The sequence below is a fragment of the Ambystoma mexicanum genome, chromosome 7q, assembly GCF_040938575.1.
Source record: "Ambystoma mexicanum isolate Mex_15411 chromosome 7q, UKY_AmexF1_1, whole genome shotgun sequence".
Taxonomy (NCBI): domain Eukaryota; kingdom Metazoa; phylum Chordata; class Amphibia; order Caudata; family Ambystomatidae; genus Ambystoma; species Ambystoma mexicanum.
In genome coordinates, this window is record NC_090941.1 from 671,705,742 (window position 1) to 671,731,156 (window position 25,415).

At 45.4% G+C, this 25,415-nt stretch overlaps 1 protein-coding gene across 2 annotated transcripts; it reads left to right on the top strand.

Annotated features, from left to right (window-relative positions):
• The first annotated feature begins 1,431 nt into the window (after nt 1–1,431).
• Nucleotides 1,432–19,128, top strand: GPR12 (G protein-coupled receptor 12). 2 transcript variants are annotated; one of them, XM_069639134.1, is made up of 2 exons: nt 1,432–1,670; nt 2,409–19,128. In XM_069639134.1, exon 2 carries the CDS (start codon nt 2,424–2,426, stop codon nt 3,426–3,428), a length of 1,005 nt encoding a protein of 334 aa, XP_069495235.1. In that variant the 5' UTR covers nt 1,432–1,670; nt 2,409–2,423; the 3' UTR covers nt 3,429–19,128. The 2 variants fall into 2 exon arrangements, with proteins under 2 accessions (XP_069495235.1, XP_069495234.1); XM_069639133.1 differs by having other exon boundaries at nt 1,433–1,754.
• The last annotated feature ends 6,287 nt before the right edge of the window (nt 19,129–25,415 follow it).

Here is a 25,415-nt window from a genome sequence, read left to right on the forward strand (position 1 = left end):
ACAGCCTCCCTAAAATCCCATACCCTGTCCCTGGTGAGATGCCACAGTAACTAAAAAAATCAATGTTCAGCCCTGTCTTGCTTTTGCTGTAGGCACTAGTAATTGCTGGACCCATATGAATGCAAGTACCAAATCCGACCCACCCACCCTGCAATAAGTGAGTTGGACCAGACGGTTTGCAAGTGTTGGCAATAAAAGGCCGTAGGATTTTATTGTTACAGATATTGTTATGGAAATAATAACAATAATCACCTATCCATATCATATCATACTTTTGGGCACCGGATCCAGATGTGGCCCCCTCTGGCCCGTGCCGCCTTTCTTGTCCCATGACTTGTTGTGGTCACCTCTTCCTTTGTTCTTCTCCCTTCTTTTCTAGGGTGGGCGGGTTTTGCGGATACGGAGGACAAGTGGAGGACACTGAGTTAACAGTGAACCTCCTGCCTGTTTGAGTCCCCGTTCAGGGTCTACAAACAAGATTGTGTTTTCTGTGGAGCTGGTAGCTCTTTTTATAAGACCCAGGGCAAGGAAGTGTATCTGTTGGGGGCTGTGACTCAGGCCCCCCCCCTCGTCAGAGTCAACTGTCTGGCCCCCCAGGCAAGGGGGGGGTGTTATTGCTCTCCCTGCCTGTCTTGTTAGTTTCCTTAGGGCGCTTAGCACCCTGCTGCTTTGCGGAAGGGTGAGGTGATTTTCTCACCTCACCCTTCCTTTGCTTTGTGATGGGGGAGACTACTGTCTCCTGTCTAAATGGTGGAGTGGAGAGGGGCCAGCTCTGGATGGGGGGAGCTGACCCTCTCTTGGGCCTGCTGGATGGTACCAGCAGTTACCCAGACTCGCTTTGGGAGGCCCTGCAGCATTGCCCAGAAGTGACTGTGATTACGGTTGGCGGTTATAGAACTACAATAAATAAATAAGAACCCCGATGCAACTTCAGTTACTGTTACCTGGGGGTGGGGGTGCTGGCCTATAGGGAACTCTGGAGATTTCCTGGTTGGCACCTGCAGCCTGGGCCTCTTTTGTGTATTTTCTAAATGTGTAATATGGGGCCACTTTGAAAATTATTTCCAGTGTCTCTTTTGATTCACAGTCCACCCCTGATGCTAGCTGTGAAGAAGACTGGTTCGCAATAGTGTCTTTCCTGACAAGACAAGAAACCGAGACATGTCTCATTGAAAGTTGAAACGTTTAATTTGCAGCAGAAAACTGCCATTTGTCAACGCAGCCCAAAAAACTCCTAATTACGAATGTTAATCATTGAAAAGAGATTATCCTGGTCGGAGAGTCAACCATTGTACCTTTACAACGGCTCTAAGACGTTTCTGCGTGTCCCTTATCCCTTGGGACTCACTGCCTTCTGCGCGCTCCAGTGAGGCCCCTGGAGAAAAGGAGAGGTTGCGTGCGCGTGCCTGTGCGCCACGACCGCGTGCTCGGCCGCAGTGGGGCCGCGCGTGCCGCTACCGTTGCCTTTCCTTGTGGCGCCGTAGGAGCCCAGCTGCAGCCGCAGCCCCAGCAATGAGTGACAACCAGGCGCGGGAGCGGCGCAGCCCCTACTGCCGCTCTTCTTCTCTTTGCAGTGTGCGCTGCTGCAGCGCCCAGAGCTGGCGGGGGCGAACCCGCAGGACGCCCGGCAGCAGAGGTAGCTGGTCCTGAGACATGCACTATGTTCCGAGGTGAGGGAAAGAAGATGCGGGAAGCGGCAGCCCCCTGACCAGCGCAGCAGCAGAGGACAGGACCCTCCCCGCCAGCAGCGCAAGGTGACAGCACTGTGCAATGAATGGGGCGGTGGGCTTCCAGCTGCTGCCACTAGGCACGGGCACAGGGCCGCCACGCGTTAAGCAATATAATGAACCTCAGCCATTCCAATAGTTCTATAGACGGGATGGCCGCAGGCAATTGACCCTGAATCCGCATGTTTAATCCGTTTTCTCGCCCAAACCATTACATGTTTTGTTATTTTATGTTGTATTCGAAATCTCCAACGTATCCTGGCTTGGGTCCCGTTGCATCAGTTTGCAGAACATAATTGAGGAGCGTGCTTTGCAACACGCCCACTTGCAAAAGCATAAAGGGAATGGCAGCAAGGATTTGCTTATCGATTTTTATCAAGTGTCTCCTTGAATGTCGGGATTTGTTTTGTGTTGCTGCTTGCATGTGTGCCCTTCTGCATTTCTCATGTTGCACCCTCTTCATTTGAACGCCTCTCCTTTCGTTTTGTTTTCTTCCATGGTGCTTCATCTTATCATTCCGGATTGTTGCCCATACCTTACATGCACGTTGATGTGCAGCGTTTCTGTATTTCTGTGAAACATGCACCCTCTTTTGCATGCATGTAGAAGCATTCCCATAAGCGTGCAATTCACTGCTGCTCTATACGGATATTAAATATGCATATATTTTTTCCATTGGAGGAGACAGAGGTTAAAATGAATGAAGACCCGAAGGTTAATTTAAGCTGGCTGCCGCAGGATCATTTAGAGCCCAGCTCATCGGAGAATGTATCCGCCTCGCTCTCCTCTCTGGCGCCCGTCGCAGGCTCTGGGCCCGAGCTCATGGTGAATCCCTGGGACATTGTTCTGTGCACTTCGGGGACCCTGATCTCCTGTGAGAATGCTATTGTGGTCCTTATCATCTTCCACAATCCCAGTCTTCGAGCCCCCATGTTCCTGCTGATTGGCAGCTTGGCCCTTGCAGACCTGTTAGCCGGAATAGGACTCATCGTCAATTTCATGTTTGCCTATCTTCTGCAGTCCGAAGCAGCCAAGCTGGTCACCATTGGCCTAATTGTCGCCTCTTTCTGCGCTTCTGTCTGCAGCTTGCTGGCTATTACTGTCGATCGCTACCTCTCCCTCTACTATGCTTTGACCTACAACTCGGAGAGAACTGTCACTTTCACCTACATCATGCTTATTTTGCTCTGGGGAGCATCTATTTGTGTCGGTTTGCTGCCTATAATGGGCTGGAACTGCCTGCGGGATGAGTCTACCTGCAGCGTCATCAGGCCGCTCACTAAAAATAATGCAGCTGCCCTCTCTGTTACCTTCTTGCTTTTGTTTGCCCTCATGCTGCAACTCTACATCCAAATATGTAAAATTGTCATGAGGCACGCTCACCAGATCGCCTTGCAGCACCACTTTTTGGCAACGTCCCACTACGTCACAACCCGGAAAGGAGTGTCTACTTTGGCCATTATCCTGGGGACTTTCGCTGCATGCTGGATGCCTTTTACACTCTATTCGCTCATTGCAGACTATACCTACCCTTCCATGTACACCTATGCCACCTTGCTTCCAGCTACCTACAATTCCATCATCAACCCGGTCATATATGCGTTCAGAAACCAAGAGATCCAGAAAGCGCTTTGGCTCATCTGCTGCGGCTGCATCCCCAATAGCTTATCTCAAAGAGCACGCTCGCCCAGTGACGTGTAGCAAGACGCTACAGTGCGAAAAGCGGCATCTGGTTTGGGTTACTCGCCACATTCCCACAATACCTTTTTGGTGAGATCTGGTGAATTCAAAGCTACATGAATCTGGTTCACATGGAAGTAATCTGAGAACTGATCACTGGTGTCAAGCGCTTAGCCTACCTGTGTGCCTTAAGCGCTTTATACGTTTTATAGATCAAGGGAATGCTATTGTCCAGAAAGAGCTAAGACGTTACAAGATAGGTTGCACACTGTCAGATGTGTATTTTACCTCAGGTTCTTTGGTGGTACAACAAGGCATTGATTTTCAACTGGGTGTTAAGAAATCTTGTGTGGAAAGCCAAAAGTCTGAGGGTGGGGGGTGAAACAAGAATGCTGAAGTCCTTTGGTTGTTATATCAAAGCATGTATTAATCACTGGGTGGTTTCTGTCTGAAGGCATTTGTGGTGGTGTAAATTAATCCGATCAAGATGTTTGCTGGAATGGTACGGTAAATTGAGGCAATAACTCGCAGCAGGACCGTGTATTTTTGGCCACTTATTGCACTGCAGCGGTGAAGTCTTGTGCCTCCAGCCACTGCGGGAGTGCAATAACCCTGACAAATGTGCAGTCTCTGAGTGCCTTGTTGCTATCCTAAAAGGCAGGAAATGGAAATTGAGCAAATGTACACCCGGACATGGATTCCATTTTAAAAGACTGTCTGTCTTCCAATGAGAGGGTTTAGATTCATCTGGACATTGTACTGTCGTAGGGTAGTAGCACAGGGCATTTGGATTTTCCCGTGGCATCGCATTAGGGCATATGAACTACGCTAGCCAACATGCTGCCCCTTCTATCCATTGTCTTTAGTGCGGCTTGTGATATCATGTTATACACAAATACTCGGTGGTTCTGCCATTTTGGCTAATGAGAATAACACGCTCTAACTCTGTGGTGTACTCCAGTTCCTCTGAATCAACAAGGCGCAGGTGCAACCACTGAGGACTTAGTTTCACTCCTGAGTGTTTCTACCTTGCCATGGTGCGATAACTAATAGCAGGTATTGGGTATCGCACTATACTTTTAGGTCTGTGTAAAAATAGCAACCGAGGTTCGAGGTTGAGACACAGTAGCACCCACATTTTCTTTGAATTTCGGGAATGTGTAATCCAAGAGCAGCAACACAAAATAGTTGATGATGTTAAACATTCGGTGAGAATGCTTTTTGTTCAACTGCCCACGCACGAGTGTGCTGCCATGCGAGGCAGGCATTTCCTGGGAGGATGCTTGATGGTCCTGCAGAGCTGTGGGGGTAACAAACTCTCTGTTTTGGCCCAGTGGCCGTTGCTATAGCAACGTATCTCCTGGGACCAAATAGAAGAGTTATATGCGAAGAAACGGCACTCGCTCCTGCCCTCCCTTTTCATTATCCATCCTTGCCAGGGTATCGTCCAGCTGTCTGGCGAAGTCCTGCCCATTCTGGCCTACGCAAGATGGCGCCTGCCGAGGTTTACGGAGTTTGCCATTTGGACTTCTCTAGTTTGATTGAGGTGGTTGATTGCTGCAAAAAGGTAAATGCGCAGAAGAATATAAACGGAATGGCATCTCTCACATCCTCACTAGGGTTATGTAAGAGAGCACATGTAGAGGTTCAGAGTGATTTTCGCATGGAGTGCTCTCTTGAGTGATTGATGTGCTGAGGTACGCAAGGAAGCACTGATTCTTCCAGCTGACATACACAGAATGCACATAAATGACCGTAGATTTGTGTTTTGTTTTAACAATGTAAAGAAAGGAACCAGGCATTGGCTTTACCTAATGTAGGGGCGCTGCTTTAAGGTCATGCAAGGGCTTTCTTGAACCTTGTTTGGAATTTAGCACAAAAAAAGTTCAGATTCCATGAGCAGGAGCTAAAACCGCTCCTAGGTGCAAGTCATTACCCAGTAGGCAGGCCCTATTGCTGGGGAACCAGGGGTGAGTACACAGCACACTCTGCAAATCTAACTTCCACGTGAGATGTGCACTTTGCCCATTATGTATGATCCATTATATTTAAATTTGTCCTATGTCCTCATTCCTCGTTATTTACATTCTAAAAAGATAATGTCACATATTCATGATTGCAAGGCACCAGTTGGCCATTGGAGCGAAAAGTAGTTCCTTGTAGCTGTTGGTTTCAAGCTAACCAGGCTCTCCTAGGGTACGTGCGGGGGGTATAAGCAGGAGCTAAATAGCTCCCAGCAGTTTCTAAACCTGCCTGCTCAGCTCGTTTGGCGTGAATTGGAAATTCACCAGGACTTTCACGGAAGGGTATGTTTGATCTGTTTCAATACAGCGCAGCTGCTTTCGTCATAGCCTTACAATTAACTTGCCTCATATGGCAATCGCATGGCAACACACAGAAGGCCGAGAACGAATCTTTGGAGATGTTTACACGCCTGTGTCTGTGTGTGTCTATCAGAAACTGTGTGTGGTTATAACACAATTGAAAGATAACACCGCTAGCCTGCCAAAGCCTCGTTTCCAGCACTCCGTGCACACTATCCTTAACACAAACATTTTAAATCCATTTGTTTGCATCTTTTTAGTTAATGTAATGCTTTTTGATTCTGAGCCCAAAACAATTTTAGAGACGAGAAATACGATATTTATCAGGGGATTTGAGCTATAAGCTGGATTTGTGTTGGCCCCGGGACTTGCCGGGGTGATGCTTCCATGATCTTAACCGCAGCTTTGCAATTATTTCATTGACTTGAGTCCAGGGTTATTTATAGAAGTCCTCTTTTTTTTCTGCACGAACAGGTCAATGAGGGGGAGGGGATTCAGATTTTAGGAAAAAAACGCGGATCCTCTGAAGGCCCATCTTAGTGTAGTGACAAGAGAAAAGTCTATTTAATATGTCATTTGGCCGAACGTGAAACATGGCTAGGGGCGTGATGGGAAATGCTGTCATGCTGCTCTGCATTTTCGTTTTCACCACGGGAGATGTGAAACACTGGAAGAACGTGCATTTTTGCATTGGAAGTGCAATTTGTCTACCTCTGCCTGTTGTAACATGTGGCCGGCCATTTTACGGTAGATTCAGAGCGCTGCAGTAGGAGGTGGGGGGGGGGGGCGCTCTTCTGGACAGGGAACTATTACTTCACTGCACTTGATCGATTGCTGATTTCACACATTGAAGCGTGAGGTTTAACTTTTGCATTCCTTTCACCTCAATAACCCTCTGTATTATATTCATTAAAGTAATTTTGCACCACGCATTTGGCAATGTCAATGCGATTTATTCACAAAGACCGGCTTTTCATACCCAGGTCACTTGGCATTGCTCGACCCTTTTATTGCATCAAATGACCTGTGCGGATGTTGCATTCATAACCACCAGAGTATCATACACGGGGGGTTGTCCAGGAGCCATTTAGTTATTTCAGCAAATATGAGGACTCCCATATGCATACTTTCCATATCCGCGATCTGATGCAGAGCCTTGAGCGGAAACAGAACTGCGGGCGCCCATCTAAACTGTTCTAGCAAGAGGGTGGGATGTGCTGATCAGTTCATGTTACAATAATCCATGTTACTCTCTACACTTGGATCACCGCATTTATTTACACATTTAGCAACAGGCTTTGTGTATACAACAAGGACAAGCAAACACATTTTATATCCACACCAGGCAGAACAATCTTGATGTGAACACGATGCAAAAAAAATTTGGTACGAGCCGTGTATATAGCGTTTTGTCTATCAGTTTGAAATATTGTATAGAATCCTTTTTTGGGTTGGTAATGTTTATATGAAAAGGGCAGGCTGCACGGCCTCTGGCGATTCCACGAGCAGGGGCGGTTCTCTTTCTCTATCTGAGTTCAGCAATAATAGCAAGAATTACAATAAAAACTGCACTAGCCACAATCTGCTCCCAAGCGGCTGAAGCGATGATGTCGACGCTGTGAAGCGAAATACAAGCAATATAGCGGCGGCAATAATGCGCTGTAACGCATCTTCCATCTGTCCAGGTTCGACCCATGTGAAATCTGTGCTTGCCTCCGGGGCGTTGTTTTCTTACTGTAGTCTATGCATCCCTTCTCTGCGCTCATGGGCAGGCCATAGTCCACCTGCACACTGCTGCTGGACGAATATTCTGCCTTCTGCTATCATGACATTTAAATTATCAGCGGCCATGACGGTGTAAACAATTCAGATATATGGCGCCTCCTTACAGACGGGGCGGCATCATTCCAGCCCGCGTTGAGCCCTATTTAGCAACACAAGTACAAAACCGCCCACTGCCCAGTCAGAAAGCTGCTCTCAAAATGACTGCCTAAGTAAGTAAGTGCACTGTCACCGCTATTCCCCATCATAGAAAAAAGAGCAGCACTGGGGTGATCGTAAACCGGGGGAAAATCAAAACTAGCTACCACTACTTGAAGAGGAGGTCATATGGGGCACCTAAACATTGCATAGATGATGGATCAGTGGTCGGTGCCTTCGGGGCCATGTCCCTGAAATGGATGACTGCTGTGGCTCATGGTTTTAATTTAATTTATTTATTTTTTAAAAATTCAATAGCAAGATGTACTTTTTTACACTTGGCAACTTTTCTTTATATCATTCACTGGTGGTAGTCTTTATCACCTGTAGGAATGTAATATCGACTGCAGCAATTCACTGCCTGGAATACCACCGCACAGATGAGTAATCTCCTTGGAGTGGTGTTTGTTGAGAAATGGGCCTCATGATCCTTATAGTTGTTAAAAGTTGTCTGCATACATTCTGAATTAGTTAGAACTTTGGATAGCTTGCCTTTTTCCTTTGACATGTAGTTCTGTTTGCTAGTCTTCCTAGTTTGTAAAACTGTATTGGCTTTTGGCCATAAGGATACAAGTTCAGTGCTGATCCACCGTACTTTTACTGAGGAGGTGCATTTGGACTGCTTCTTATAGTGTGGTTGATATCAGATTGATCGAAGCTGAACATCTAATCAAACAACAAACCGTCCTTGTGTTTCTGATCCTATGGGTCAGATTATGGGACAGTTGCTATATCGAATGTCCCCGAAAAGAGCAGGCATTTTGTAAGAAGACCCTCCTCTATAAGGAATGGCATCTCCTTAACACCTATGTCCACAACCCCTCCACTCCTCACCTAACCTGAGGCTGGTCGATCTGCTCTCCCTCCTTCCCCCCCCTTTCCTCTTCTGGTTGCTTCTAGATCGGCTGCTGGAAAATTGCCCGCCTTCCCGCTCCCCCGTTTTTACCTCCCTGCTCCCCTGTTCTAATAATAAGTGCATTGCAATGGGCAAACAAGTGCATTCTGCAAATACTGTGTCACAAAAGGGTTGGATTTGAGCACAGTCTATCCAAACTGTGGTGCTCCACTTTATCATGAAAGGGTGCTCAACCATTGGTCAACTCGATATGTTACATTCTCTTTCACCAATCCCAGGTTTATGCAAATACAACCATTCAGTGGACCATCGTGGCCACTGTGTTCTTGTCAGTCCCAGTGTAGAATTGCTAGTAAGTGAAGCATTGGACCGGGTCGCAATACAGAGTTAAAAACATTTAATTATGCTGAAATTATTAGGTTAGGCCATTCAAAAGGTCATCTCCTCAAGACCCTACTCTTCAAGGAATGGCTCCTCTAACAACTAGGTCCACACACGCTCAACTTTCCACCCTACGTGAGACTGGGTGATATGCTCCCCACTGTTTCCTCCCCTTGTTGCTTGTAGATCCTTCCTGTCAAATTGTCTGCTCTCCCCACCCCCTGTTTTTGGCTCCCCGCTTCCTGTTTCTCTGCTTCCTTCCAGTATTCTTCCCCTGTTATGAATGTCAACCACTCCGTTGCTTCCTGAAGCTAGATTTGCGCTCAGTGAATACCTCAATAATAAAACTCCCCTCCATGGCATGCTTTTGGACACTTAAGGGGGGAAAGAGGTTATCAGCAAGTCATAACGTGCACTGAAAAATGACGCGGATATAGTCCCTGTGAACATCTTTGTCCCAGGAAATATGCACCCCTTCCAGTCTGGGCCAAGACTCTGACTCCTTGGCCCTCATTACGAGGTTGCCGGTAGGCCACCGGTGGTACCGGCAGCCTGCCGACAACCTTGGCTTACCATTTCTGCCGCCAGATATCCTGGTATTACCAGGATATTACGGCGGCGGAACGGTAAGTTCCCATTCCCATATAGGACTCCATGGCCATGGGGACACTGAAGCACCAGCACTGTTGTTAACGGTGCCGATGTTTCAGTGAATTTACTGCCAGTAGGGCCTGAACTACTGACAGGTGAGACTTGCCAGTATTTCACAGCCCTTACCAGCAGACACAGAGTGAGCTGATCCAGAAAGGGTACCGGTAACATTGTTACTGGAACCTTATTTCCGGACTGGCTCACTTGTCATGAAGCCCCCTGCTGTGCAGTTTAAAAAGAACAGATTTGGAAATCACTTTTTTCGTCACGCGTTCTTTTAAGCCTGCTCCTGGATTTGCAGCCCCATCTTGTTACATCTACATGCATGCTTTGAAAACAATGTGCCGGTGTAGTTTGCTCGAATTGCACAACAAGATGACCATAGATGTGGCTACAGAGTTTGTCCCTCGATAAAAACATGTATCCTTAAGCAGGGGCAAAATGTCACCATGCACACAGGCTACCATTTCCTATGCACCAAGAGACACTGTCGCTCGCTATTTGCCAGAGCACATTTTGAGGCTTACCTTTAAGACTTGTCTTTTGGGTTTTGCCTTCTTGCTACAGAAATAAAGACCCCCTGCCCACCATAGGCCACCTCTGCTGCACCTCCTGGTCTAGGGGGAAGGACGACGATGTTGTTTCTAACCTTTCCTCACAAAATCCCATGTCCCGCATTTTTTGAGCCCAGTGATTGCGGTCTGCAAGAGACTGGTTAGAGGTCCTCGGACCCTAAATCTGGAAACGGCACCTGTTGAGGTTCCCAAACAACAATTGTATATGCCATCAAATTAGCTCCCTGTTTTGAAGCACTCGGGGATCCTCCAAAGTATAGCATTTGTTGTTAGTATTATTATTATTATTTTTATTTTTATTAATAATAATATTATTAGGATATTTACAGAGTGCAGACATAGCTTTGGGAAGCAACAGGGCGCTTTACAAATCATAGGGAAAAGGACACAATGAGGGAAGCAGAGATCTAAGGGAGTCGGGAGCTAACAGCTGGGGAGGACGGGCTATGGCTGTATGGATGTGTATTCTGCAGTATCAACACGTCGCAATGGCATTTTGTTATGCTATGCGTAAGAAGTCCATACTTTAGCGCCCCTTAAAAACCATAAGGCTGCTTTTCTCAAGTCTGGTTTCACTACCCCTTTTCTCAGGAGCATCACATGGGGGAGTAGGATAGGTATTAGACAAGGGTCAACTGCTAGCCCTAGGTTCCTGCGCATATCCCCAGTGGACAGCTTTGCAACCCCTATGATTTTACAAATGGGGCTACTGATCTTGAAAAATAATCCCTTTTTTATTTTTTGTTAGTTGTAGTAATAGTAAACTGAGAATAAAAACAGACACAAACTCTAAAATGCTGCAGCCACAATATAGTACAGGGCATGGTATGGGAGTGATTCAAGACACAGGGGGTCATTACAACCCTGGCGGTAGGGCGTTAACAGCGCCTGTAGAGCTGCCGGCCCCGTTAACCCCCTACTGCCTCATTACGAGGTCCGGGCGTCCTTAGCGGGTCCCGCGAGCGGTTCAGCACGCTTACAACGGGCCCGTCATTAACGGGGCCGTTATTAGCAGCCTCCCCATTCCCATTGAGCCCTATGGGGGCTCGAGTGGGAATGGGGATGCACAGGGTCTGGGTTCCCTGAATGGGGAAATACCAGGCCCTCTAAGGTTAGAATGGCCCGGTATTTCCCCATTCAGGGAACCCGGACCCGGTATGGGGGTAGCCATGCCGCTAAAAGCGGCATGGCTTCCTCCATAGTCGGAATGACCCCCACAGGTTTGGAATGGTATTCATCCTAGGCTTTTTAGTTCATGGTTGCCTATCTTTGTAAACTATTTGGTTGGTGTTATAAGTTATGGAATGATTGTGAATTATAGAGACACCAGGGTACCAGCTTCTGTACAAAGATATGTGTCAGGTAATGTTGCAGTAAAAGGATGTCCACAACACATTTACCAACCTTTTCTCACTAAACCTGGCAATATAAATGTCAACATTTTGGACGGAAAAGATGGCAGGGATACATCAGGAACACCATGTTCGTAGGGGCTAAATTCCACGGGTGTACCCTTTTGTGCGCGACCCTCCTGGTCAAAGTTGGGGGGGTCCTCCTGAACCCTCGGCCACTACGCGGCACCCTGCTCCCCTTCCCACTTAACTAATTTGATCTCGGGCCTCTTGCTGCCTGCGTCCCATCCCTGCTTGCAGTCTGTGTGCTGCGGCGCTAGAAGCTAGGGGCACAGCACAGCATGCTTTTGTGCGCAGCCTTCTATGTCCCGGGCTCCCGGCACCGGATCACACAGACTGCAAGCGGAATTATCAGAGGGTCATTAACATGTAATCGCAGAATTGTGGGTTGATTGACCAAAGAAACATTTTCAAATCCTCTAAGCCTGCAAAAAATACAACCTTATCAGGAAAATCACATTCATGTATTCACTTACAGTTCAGTCAACGATTCTTCACTCTTGGTAATATCTCTGGTTAGCTTGGGGGCAAACCATATGATCCTGCTTCAAAAAAGAGAAATCCAGCCTAAGTCCAAAGCCTCGTTCCCGCTGCACAAGAATGTAACTAATTCCAGGCATGTTTTAAAACATCAAAAAAAGCTATTCACACCCTAGAGAGCATGACCTGTTGCTAATGGCTATAAACCCCTAGTGGGGGGGCTTTACTGCCCGGCAATTGTGCAGGCCCACAAGTTAAGGCCTCACTTGTAAAATGAGCTTGGGGTGTTACCAGGTGGTACAACCCCCACAACCCCCTTACCAAGTGGGTTTTTTCTAATTTGTCGCACCAAAAGAAACTATATATATCAATCTGAATTTTGCACCTGGGGGTTCATTCATCGGTCAATCATTCTATTCCATGCAGCGGAGTGATTGTGAATGTTTTTATGAGTTGAATTATTAATGATGAAAGTATATCTGTCTCTTAAAAAGGTTTTCTTTCCTCTGCTTGCTTGACACATTTTGTGTTTTTGGTATTCATAAGTACATTCCTACTACATTTCTTTTTGTTTTTTTCTGGGTAAAATGGCAGGACAGCATTGTGATTGTTCAGCTGTGGGTCTGTATAAGGCTGTATGCACTGGCAAGAGCCTCTCATTCTTCTGCCTTATCACATTTCCCTGCTAGCATGATACTCAGGATAATGGTAGACCGTTCCTATTTCTACTACTATTTGTAGTGGCATTCAGGGGGTGGGGCCTCCTGTACCAAATTAGATTTCAAAAAAACATAGCTAGTATAGCGACGTGTCTTTCACACTCTTACTTAAGTGAGATCTGTGAGATAAAAAAAATCAAATCCCAAAATACCAATTTTTTTCTTTTAATTAATTCTTTTACATTCTTTTTCTATTTTATGTCTTCCGTTTTCTTTCTTTTCCCCCATAGATATGTCCCAATACATATATATTAGTAAAATGGGGTGTTCGAAATTCGGTATTTTGGGATTCGAAATTTAGTTGATTCTATATTTTGGTATTGACCCCTTTAAGTGCCACGCGTCCTCTAATGCGAAGAGAAGACTACTGTGCTTGCGGTGGTAATAGAGAAGTGGAGAATGGGAGCATGCATTACTCTGCTTCCCTGGATCCATGCTAGGACATTATTAAATGCAGGCAGCCCCTACTCCCTCTGCCCCGTTTGAAAAACGTACTAAGCATTTCTTTAGGAAATACTGCACAGCTCGAGGAAATGTCTGGATTGCGCAGGATATGACAATAGGTCTGCCACAGGAGACCTGTTGATCTCTGCCAGGTCCTGCCAAGTTTGTTTCAGAACTAATGCAATGAAATGGCTTTTTTGTAATGTACCTATTATTGACAAAATCATGCAAAATAGTTTATTATAACCGTGTTTCCCTCTAGTGGGGGGGGGGGGTTGGGGGACTGTGGCCGAATTTGGACTAGTTTTCTGTAGGTGCAAAGGCTTTCTTTCCTGGCTTAATTACTTCAGATATACTCACCTGCTGTAGTCCTCAAGTGACAACAAAATGCTGCACTAGATTCTGATGGAGAAAAGTGTCTCCATAGGTGCTGCACTGTTCAAAGCCTTTAGCGCTGATTAGGCTTTAGCAACCAAAGACTGTTTCTAAAAAACTACTTATATGGACTCGTCTAAATGTTACCCAGAGTAGATGCCGTCATTTCTCTCTTCAATTCGGTGCTGATCCCTTTTGTTTAATGGAAGTTAAAGAAGGGTTCATCAGAGTGGAAATTAATTGGTTTTGTAAACGAAATCTCAAGACTGGAGAAAATGGTGTCCCAGTGACTTTGCCATCTTCTCAGTATACCTACATACATGGTTAAGGTCCACTGCTTGGCAGCAAACTGCTTACAATCTGTCATGGCATGATGAACAAAATCCATTAAATGTCTCATTCTAAGAGTAGGAGACTCAGATTACCCTACCAATGCTGCTGCTCATGAAATCCCAGTCTCTGCATTCAATAGTTGGCAGCGTGGCGTGCTACCCCACGTAGATTGTGGGAGACCCTCTCATGAGAACGAGCACTGCCAAATGACCTGTTCTGTGGGACGTTTCCCTCTCCGGATTTTCTAGAACCGCATTTGAGCTGACTTTACCTTTCACAGAGAAGAAATATCAATTTGCATATCCGTCTGGTCCCACCCACCTGGGCAGTCAATCAATCAAGTGAGAGGCAATTCTTCTTTGAACAACAGTGCCAACAGCAACCCTAGAAACGTGTCAGTGAGGCGAAACTGCCAATTGAAGCACTGAGAGCAAGAGGTCCATGACTGGATTACCTTTAGTAACGTAGACACCCGGCACAGGTGTGCCCTTCAATCCAAAGAAGCATGTAGATACTGAGTTCCACGGTTCTATGATTTTTGGCAGCTTGTGTTTCATGTTGCTGACACAGTATAACACAAGAAATATCCACCAACTGAAGCTGAAGGGCTGTACTGGTAACCCCCATTGCATATGTTTACTGGTTGAAAGCTCCATCGATTCACTACAAGCATATGGTGAAATGCCCAGTTTGCCAATGAGATCCTGCGTACATGGCGTGACTCCCCAATCTGCTGTGGATCAGAGTGGCTGGGAAGAGCCCAACCACTGTATTGGGGTATCGGTCAGCTCTCCCACAGGGTCAATCCACAGGGCAGAGAGTTGAACCCATTAGGCAATTCTTTTGAAAGTGTGAAAGATGCCCTTCAAATGACAGATCTGTTTTGCTTAGAGGTTTGGAGGTAGAGCCACACGCCACTGAGGCTAGCTCGAGGATGTTGATGTTTGTCGATATCCTCCATCTTTTTTCGGAGTTTTGTCGATTTGAGAATCTGTGTTATATATTGTGATTGGAAGCAGTTGGACAGTTGTCACTTCAGTGGATGTTGGAGGCAGCTGGATTCGGTCCTGGTATGCTATGAATATATTGTCTCTTTTAAAACCCTTTTTAAAAATGTTACAAGTCAATGTGTTCTTCTGTATAATTGTAATCCATTTTGGAATGCCGGACATTGTGATGCCTCCGTCTGAACATACTGTTGGGCTCTCTAAACTGTATTGTACATGGTAGTCATTTCTGGGATTTCTGCTGATCATCGTGAGTTATTTGCAGTAGGTTGCTAGTGTCTTCTAGTTATGTGTAATCGTCTATGCATCTCTCTGCATGCTGCAGAGCAAGCGCTAAACTGTGGCACTGGCTTGCTCTCACCAGGTCGTCTGGATGCTTGTTAACCAAGCAGGTGTATTGCATTCTTTGGTGTTTATTTCAGTGCCACTGGATTGGTCTATAGCTTCGTTTTATCCTGGACAGCTGCTGCACACCTGCTCCCCAGGTCATTAATGAGGATTCATTAATCCCGAGAACATGCTCCTCACAGAGCACTGACTGTGAAGTCTGTGGCATGTGTGTTTGATTACACAGCATCTTCAATGTTCTTCCTGATAGTCTGTGTAGAACTACCTAGCCCATTCACTCCCAAACCAAACAAATGTACCCTCACAGATATGACACTCCTCTACCAGATACTCCCAGCCAGAGGCATCACTAGAGGGGCTACAGCTAGGGATGTAACGGTATAACGGTATACCGTTAAAGATACCGTGAACCACTCAATTGAATAATAATAACCGTCACATTGTTTATACCGTTTATACCGTTAAGTGTGCTTTTCAATCTGATTTGGAAAGGCTGCAGTAAGCAAGTGCTGCACAGTCTTGGTCTTGCACTGTTGGATGTGCCATCTGCCAAGTAGTTACAGTTGGAGCAGTTTTTAATGCCATTCCATAAATCACACGTGCCTGACATAAAATCAATGTGTTAGCAATAGGAAGAATAAATACAGTGCTAAGAAGGAAAAGGGTTTACTTTGGGATGGCGGCTTTGGGGTTTATATATTTATAATGGATAATGTTTGCTAAACATATGACAATGGAGGATTTCCCTGGTTCTATCATTGAATTTACATATAATAAGTTACACTGTAAAATGTACTCATCTCTGTGGGTATTCCCTGCTGCCATACCAAAGGGTAACATGTCCGTGATTACCGAACACCTTTTGGCCCGCAAGTAAACTAAAGGCTGTAACGTAAAGAGAGAGAGTGTGTGTGTGTGTGTGTGTGTGTGTCTGCGTGTGGGTGTGTATGCGCACAAGCGTATACTACCATCAGCCTCCATTGAGCTGTGGCATGCAGGTTATCAAGATGGCAACATGTTCATCTTCACCAGTAGCCAGTGGGGGAGCTAAAAGCCTAAATGACCACTTAAGAAAAGCTATTCAGTTTGCTTTGCTAGTCGCAGCAGGGCTCCCCCCCTCCTCTCCACACGTGTGTTTGGTGGAAGCAAGGGGTGGCATTTCAGTGGAAAGTATGTTGAAAAGCCCAATTCTGGCCCTGGGTGCCTGATTTTGTTTGTGATGATAAATCTGACAATTTATGACCTTTTAGAAAATATTTGTTAAGATTAGTTAACATCACCTGCTATACCGCGATAACCATGATATACCGTCATTTGGCAAGAAGGTTATCATACCGTCATAAAACTAATACCGTGACACCCCTAGCTACAGCCCTGGGTCTTTTGGTTATAGCCCCGGATAGAAGCTCGGGGGCTACAGCCAAAAGGCTAGCTAGTCCCGAGTCCCGACATTAGCGTAGCCGCGGATCTTTTACAAACCTAGCAATACCCCTGCTCGCAGCCATGTCCTTTTTGAGATTAACTCTACCTGTTTGCTGGTATAATCTTCCAAAGTAGACAATAGCCCTGAAACAGTAGTAGAATTTCCACAAAAGTTAGGAAAAATCATGAGCTTTTTAAAATGTAAACTAATCCTCCATAATAGTGTCAGTGAATAGTCTGTGAAATCGTTTTTTGGTGAAGTTTCTGATAGAGTTGTCGTCTGATTCCATGTCCCTGGCAACACCACTCTGCCATTCCTGGCTTTCCTTTCACAAAACATGTGTATCTGGTGCTTTGAGGCGTAAGCCCACTTTTTAATTGAAGGTTACATAGACTAAGATGGACGTTCTCATTGTTTACATATTGTATAGCTTTAGTTTGCTCTCTATATATTGTGAAATGAGCCTGTATCAAAGTACTACTGGTGGCCAGCCCTTTGTTCAAATCCAGAAATGAAAACATGGAAAATGCAATTGGGAGCCATGGGAGGTGTGGGGGGAATGGCGTCATCCAGAGGAGCAGTGGTGCCGACAGTGATGTCCATTGAAGCCCTTCATCCTTTTTGAATGTATATTGTTTTATTACAGCTCATTCTCTACCCGATGATGCAATGTTCAGTCCTTGGAACACCTTTCGCACACCTTTCGCAAAGCATGGGGATCGGGTGCTCCGGTACATTTTGTCCAGTTTTGAGCTTAACCATGACTACAGCCTCCCCATCAGCTCCACCCTTGGTTTGTAAATTGAAGCCCCTGACTTGCACCAGTGACCTTGTTTATCCACTGAGACTAGTGCAATAGTTTCATGTATTATGTTCTCTGTTTTCCTGCTTACTGTTGTGTGGTAGAGTGGGTAGCATGCCGGCTTGACTGCTGCGCGAGCCGCGTACAATTACAGCCGGAAATACCCTGGGGGCTCCAGTAGAAGGAAAACCTGCCGTAGCAACGATTGCTGCTATCATTTCTTCTTCTGTGAAAGGAACGTGTGAAGTATGTGTCGCCAAGTGCGGCTTTATGTGCCAGAAAAGGAATGGTGGGGAGCATGTGGTGCAACCTCGTTTTCCGAGGCTGTCTTTCCTATTCTGTTTTTCTGATCTTCCTGTGGCTTACAAAGTGTTGCATCCTTAGTTCATTTTCCAAAAACGGAATCGTTAAGGGGCTGCAGAGTGTTGCATCTTGAAACATATGTTGCCAAATCCACATCACTGGTGTTATTAGCAAACTAATATTTAGTGCATTTTCGCTTCGTAGGTTATCATCATTTAGGCTGCCATGCAACGTGTAAGTGGCAAGTAATGTTGGCACAAAAAAAAGCATGATCAAGTGTTTATCATGCCTAGCATTCTGCTATCAATAGTATTACAATTCTACTTGAAGGCATCTGGTGACTCTGTGTTGCACTGAAACACTGTGTGGCAAAACAAACCTGGCTTGTTCGGAAAGTCCTTAAATCGGATTCTCGTGCCATGCTTGACATTGGTCCCCATTTTAAGGACCAGATGACCTGCTCATGCATGGCATGGGGCAACTTAAAAGCTCTGCTCATGTGCAGTTCTACGTTGCTTCATCGGCCTCTTCTAAAAAATGTGCATTTTGGTCAATGAGTCCCTTTTTCTCGTTATGGACCACCCTCCTCTTACTCATCCTGCCACACCTCTTTACTTCCCTGCTGGCTACCACACGTGCGCGCGTGTGTGCGTGTGAGAGAAGTGGTCGATGAAACGGCGCATACACTAGAAAGCATCTGAATGGCGCACACTTCATTTTGGACCTGTTCAGAGACTATTTTTTCTGCGAATGTTAACTTTTGGCAAAGTTGATGTGATCCTCGTCCACCCGGACCTTTTGTTTCCGAAATAGTTTCTGACATTCGCTACTATTCCTGGATGTACTAGTTTAGAGAAGCTGAAAACAAGTGATGTTGTTCTGCCCACAGTGAAGTACTAACTTGCTTTCCTTCCAGGGTCAAGCTGTGATTTTTGCGAACGCATTGCTTCTTCCTTTGTACAAAATAAGCGGTTAATGCACTTTATTTTAAGGAAAACATGGCACAAATAAATATTTATTTATGGAACTTTGCATTTGCACTAGGCTGAAAAAATCAACTATTGAATTAATGCGCTGTGTTATGGTTTACATCTTACTTTGTTCAGTGATACATTTTTGCAGGGGTTTGTCTATGGCATTGTACATTTTATATACAATGTATATATGTACATATCAATATACAGTTAATAAAATACATTTCTTTTGTATAAAGTTGTACATCTTTTAATATTAAGAGGAGCTGAATATTGGTTTTAAGTAGCTGTGTTTTTTATTTTTCAAAAACGTGTTTTAATAAAACTTTGTACATTAAAAGTTGCCATATGTTTGATTGCCTTCTCACGTGTGTGCATGTTTTGCATTTCATCTTCTTAATTGCCGTTGTTTTGCTCTCTGCGATGCGAAAAAAGCATGTGCTGACTCACTGTATTCTGAAAATGGAAGCGGTAAGTAAAAGTACATATTGTCACAAAATGTATTTCTATCAGTATATCAATTAATACATGAAACCACTCCGGAGTACATGATTGGCTAGAGGAATAATATGTAATAGCTGAGGTGGCAAGGCACCAGGTCACCCCAAAGTTACCCTTGACACAACCATAGTAATGTAGAGCAAGCTTTAAGGCTTAAAAAGAAGCAATACAGTTAAGAATTAACATACACACCAAGAGTGTTGTAACACATGTACAGTTCAATCCAGCTGGTAAGAGTGACACATCTCCAGAATTAAAAAGGGCAAGGGATGGAATGTAAACTGAATAGTCATTAAATGTAATAGGACAAACTGCTACAGTGGAAGTCTGAGAACCATTCTGAGGGGGCTCTGAAGATTCACAGGGTTCTCGTTACGTCTCCCTATAGGGTAGCCCTTCTCTATGAGGCTAAGGAGCCAAGGCCACTACCCAATAGTCCCCCCTAGGGGTGGTAAAAAGCGGGAGGACCTCCCCTCAAGGGCTCCCGTCCCTTGAAAGACCTCCCAAAACCCTTATTCCCACAAGCTATAGCCCTATTGACTCCTCACCACCAGGCTGAAACTACTACTGTGTGAAGTCTCTACTATTGCATCTGTAATAGGCCTGAGCCAAAGAAGAACCAAAGAAACATACAGAACAGTAAAAGGGAATACCAAAGATCTGTGACAAGGTGACCACTAGGAGGCATGAAGATAACTTCAAAGAAATTGACAACAAATATCGACGCTACGCTGGGGCGTGCCCAGCAGTAAAACGTAAAGACTGAGGAAGGACTAAGAGCGTTGGGGGAGCAGAAAAAGCAGCAAGTGAAGCTGGCATCCATCCTGCAGCGCCTGGCAAATTCAAATCCAATCTGCCCGAAGCATCAAGAGACAGTCGCAGAAGTGGGAAGAATCCTGGCGTGGCCTCTGCGAGGTGGTCCGTGTGGTCCATAAAACACACAGAGACCGCTGCAGCAAAAGCTGAGTGGAGCCGCACAGACAGAGGAGGAAATCAGGAAGACACACTGATCACGTACAGATACAAAAGGGACCTGAGATCCCAGGAAGAACTGGTAGCACTCGCCAGTGAAGATATATGGAACGGGAGTTGCGAGAAAGCTGGGTGGGGTCCAGGGAGCCTAAAGAATCAAGGATTCCTCAGGAATAATCTCCCTTGTCACAGCAGTGATACTCAGAAAACGAATAGCCAAGCATTCCTCGTCCGTGAACTCCCTTATCACAGTGAAAAACCCAGCATATATGAAAGATACCAAAAGGACCAATAACTGTCAGGAAGTACTCTCCCTAATAGTCCAGGTATAAAAAGTCCTGACATGGATCCAGCAATAAGAAGTCTTAACTCGGTTGTTCACATACCCTTTGGGAGGAAGTAAAGAGACATCTAAAGACTTGTCCAAAGGACTATCAAGGAACAATTTCCAGAGCTCTTGCAGATAGACCAGGATAAGGGACTCATCCTTATTGTTTCAGCAAATTTGGTCAATCGGACCCTATTTCATGAGACTGTTGTGAAGTCAACCTACGACTAAATTGTTTCACCAGGATAAGGGAGCAATTCTCCTGGTGGCTTGGATCAGAATTTCATTGAACCCTTTTCTTCTTCGTTTATTTGTTAGTGGTAGGGATAGAGTAGTTGGTTTGGACAGAGGACGGTATATTGGTTACTTTTGACTTGCATCCTGACACAAACCCTAGTTAGTCCAGATTGAGGTAGGGAAAGCCCCTCTAGAAATAGGGAGCAAAGCGATTATTTTCTTTATTTGAATAAATGTCTGTAGCCAAAATAATGCCACCTTGTCATCCTCCTTGCTCCATCTCGCCACAGGGCCCAATGATGGATGTTATGGAGTGGGGTTACATGCAATTCTCTTTAGGGGGACTTGGTCTAAAGTATAGGCTGTGCCATGAGTGAAATAGGCGTTCGTTGCTGGTGGTTTGAGTGTGTGAGATACAGCATACAACCTGCTTGGTAATGAATATGCAATGGCATTGTAGCACAGCTAGCCACAGCAAGTGATGTCTGGCAACGGAGGGTACGCTGCATCCTTTAGAAATATGCTTTACCAGGGCTGTGCGTGGTTTGAGGCAAAACAAGGCCCCCTAAATATGGGAAGGGGAAAGGAAGGCATGGAATGACTGCACAGTTTATTGCAGAGGCAGTTGCTCATGCACTTTTTGGGGGATCTTCCTATTCTATGTGGATTACTCGACAGCACTGGCCGGCAAACCCAAGTAGTACATGGCTGAGACATACTGACCCTTCAAACACTGGTCAGAGCAGCTAGTCCTACTACATTGAATGTTGGCAAAGGTTTAGCTGTATCTGACACTAGCTCTTAATCCAAAGCCCTCCTAACCTAAGTCAGAGCGTAATACTTATTTGTAGACCACATTTAAATCTTGGCAATTTCTTTCTTGCACTTTTGGTGGAAATCGACCAATTGCATATACTTTTTTTGTATATGCAAATGTGTGTGTGGTGGTCTGGGAGTAGGTGGGAGTGTGGGCTAGAGGAGGGCAGCTTGAGCCCCCTAAAACAAATAAATAAAAAAATCAGTCGAATATCATGTCTACCAAAGGTGCACGTTCAAAATGCTGTCTACGAATAAACCTAGAACCAGTCATACTTTGTCACATGTGGGTATCTAGCGCTTCATCCCATTTTGCAGTGTCCAAATTCTGCAGGGGGTCTATTTGGGTGCTAGCTCGAGAGCCGCCCACTAAACCTGTTGCAGAGGAAGTGCCTAATGCCTTTGATTTGCAGCTCTAAGCAATGGGCAATGTTTAATTTTCCATGCAACATATCAGAGGAGCATATGGTCTCCCAGCCTGGCATACCCCATTACATCTTTCACCCTATCTACTCGTCTGGACTTTGATTTGCTGGTGGCAACGGTGGTGATGAGTTTGATGACCAAAATGTTGGGTATGTTCTCGCTACAACCTCCTAACACTTTGAGTGGTCTTTGGCAGCAACACTAATATGGAATACAATCCCTACAACAATAGTGACCCAGAGCAAAAATAGATGGCGGAAGAAGCACACTCTCAGATGGCACCTACAACTACAACCTGTGCACAAGTTCAGAGTACACCGAATCAAACCAAACACTCATTCTGTCTACAGTCTTTTGAAACGCCTCAAAGGAGACCCCAACATGTCAGTGCCAGTGACTGCACCACGTTAGCCAGTTGACTGGGCACCTTTCTTAGTACCACATTCACTCACCTGACCAAAAGCCAGTGCCAACTAGCCCCTCGTAGTGAATATGTTCAGTCTGGGTTTTGTGTGTGCAGGGTGAACAGCTACACCTTACCGCCTGCTAACTGTATCACAAGACTGCATCCTGCGGAAAGCCAGAGACCTTGTCTGCTAACCAATTGATGCAGCAACATACAACGTGACATCCACACAATTCGGACCAACATACACAGGGGCCCTCCTCGGGTAACGCATCCTCTAAGCATGTTGTTACTTGCCCCCAGGCACACCATGGAATTTTGCACGGGGAAAAGTTTTATCAGCACCTCAATAAACTTTGAAATGGGACAACATGTTTCGGTTGAGTCCCAGGCAGTTACTTGCGTGAAGCCAGAAATGTCAACCAAACTGTCATACAGTCAATAACTCACTGTAGCTTTGCCTTGCCTAATGCCTGCTTGAAGAAAGGAACATAAATTATAGGATGTCTTCTCAACCAAGAATTGTAAAAGGCCAAAGAATCTTTTATACAATGTATAGATGGAGGATCTGGAATCATATTTTCTGTGTTCATTTTATCACCACATTAATGAGGTTGAAACACATAGCTTCTTCCCTGTTTAGATTCTAAGCAGGAAGATCACATTTCCACTCTGGCGTCAAGATCATGATGGGGGTGGGGACCGTGGGGCGCGGGGGAAATAAGTGAAAATGAAAGATTTACCATGAAAATAAATAAAATGAAATCACAAAATATTAAATAAGACCTATGGCTAAAATGCTGACAAACATAACTTGCATGGAAAAAGTAAGGCTTCTACAAATAAGTAACATTCACACTAACTAAAAAACATAATGTTAAAGTAAGTATTCCCTCGGAAAAAAAACACAACAAATGACTGTTTTTGAAAACAAAAAAAAACTGTTTCCCTTAAATAACTAACCATATTATGGTTTCACTAATTAAAATTAAGGATTACAACGAAAGGTTTACCTGACATAGGCTCCCTCTAAAAAGTGCCAAACCTTTATCCTAAGGGCAGCCCAATTAAATCCGAAAAGGAAAGGAAACCGGAAGTTGTTTTGTTCCACATGTAGGCAGCCAGACTAGGTTTCCACCATAGAACTCCACTGAAACCTACAGCAACCCTATCGCATGCAGGCTTCCCAAGCAAGGCCACATTTATACAAGAGGTTTAACCATCTTGATACACCCCGAGGTTCCCGATAATGCACTCCAACTCAAGTGGTTAGCCCACATAGATTGACAGGCCAGTTTTGCAGAGATTAACGCACACTGGGCCTCATTATGAGTTTGCCGGTACTGTAACAACGGTACCGGTAAGCTTGCCAGTACCGTTGTTACCGTACTGGCAAACTACGAGGTATGCTCGCAGGTGCATTTCCGCCTGCCAGGTCTGACCTGGCGGGCAGACCGACCCCCCCCGCGAGCAAACCATGTCGGAGGCACCGGCACCATTCACGAATGGTGCAGGTGCATCCGGCCTCCAATGGGACTCAATTGGGAATGGGGAGTCATTTTTTTCCTGCGACTGGGAATGAGCAATTACCCCGTCGGGCAGGGCCGTAATGCCCCATTAATTGCCCATTCCCGGGCACCGGAAACAAAAATTGTCTTATAATGAGGCCTTAGTTGCTAGCTTCGCAACCTTTAAGCCAGTCGACACTGGGGACTAGTACATCACCTATGCTCTGTTTTAGATGTCTGTGTTACAAATAATATATAGAGATGGGTTGTACACCCATCATCAGCCTAATGGTTAGGAAAGGATTATTGTGTTTGTTAATTTTGAAGCAAGCTAAAGTCATTCAGAAGATGTTCTTTTCTGAGTGGCATGTCCACGGAGAAAAATGTCATTCTCTTATTTCAGACTGATGATCATATGAGCAGAATTAAAGGGGTAAGTGTATTTGTAATAAATTACATCCCTTCTATTCCAAACCACACTTTAATATTGCAGTCTTGATCTAAGAAAACAACTAAAGCCAAAGGTGGAATGCATTATCTGCCTGCTGACGCTGCCTTGCCCCTACAACAAACCTTGTGCCACCCCAGACATCACTAGTGCCACCTTGGTAAATCCTGTCAAGCCTACTGCTGGCGTGTCCAGGCTCTTTTCTACAGTGGATACTTTTAAGTGGCCCCACTGCCGAACCTTGCTTGTGTAATCAAGTCGAGTCTTACTGTGTTCAAGACAACATTTTGTGGTTTGCTCATATAGAGTAAGTGGTATTTTGAGAGACCAGTCCTTCTGCCTAGGAGTGGAAAACACAGGGTTGTACTCGGGCTCGTTTGCGTGAAGCATACATGAAGATCTGCACACGTTATGTGCCCTGTTAGATACATTTCAATCTGTGGGAAACACATGATGTGGAAGGCTTTTGTAAAGGGCCAGTCAGGGTAGGGTGATGCCTAAGAAGGTGTGGTACCAAAAGGATCAAAGATGTGCATCATTAAAAACAGAAGCCAACCCACTCTCATGTATGTGCACTGTCAGCCTCTATTCTTGTACAGTGGACAGATACGGGGTGGAATACAGTTCCTGTTGGCATTGGGTATCTGTGGCACAGATGAGCGTTTGTGGGTGAAAGAAATAGCGGACCCCAGCACAAGGTAAGAGTCTCCTGACCCTTATCTCCTCATTTTAAATTGGGAAGCAGTCCCATTGTGCTTAACAGCACACAGAGCGCACTCAGCACGTGGTTCATCTCCCTACCCGCCTGCGTCCTGGTTTTCCTTCCTCCCGCCCACACCATCCTGATTGGTGCTCACTACGGTGCCCAAACACAGGCCACAGACACTGCCTACAGCGGCTGATCCACACTATTCTGAGACCCCAGCACAAGGTAAGAGTCTCCTGACCTTTACCTCCTCATTTTAAATTGGAAAGCAGT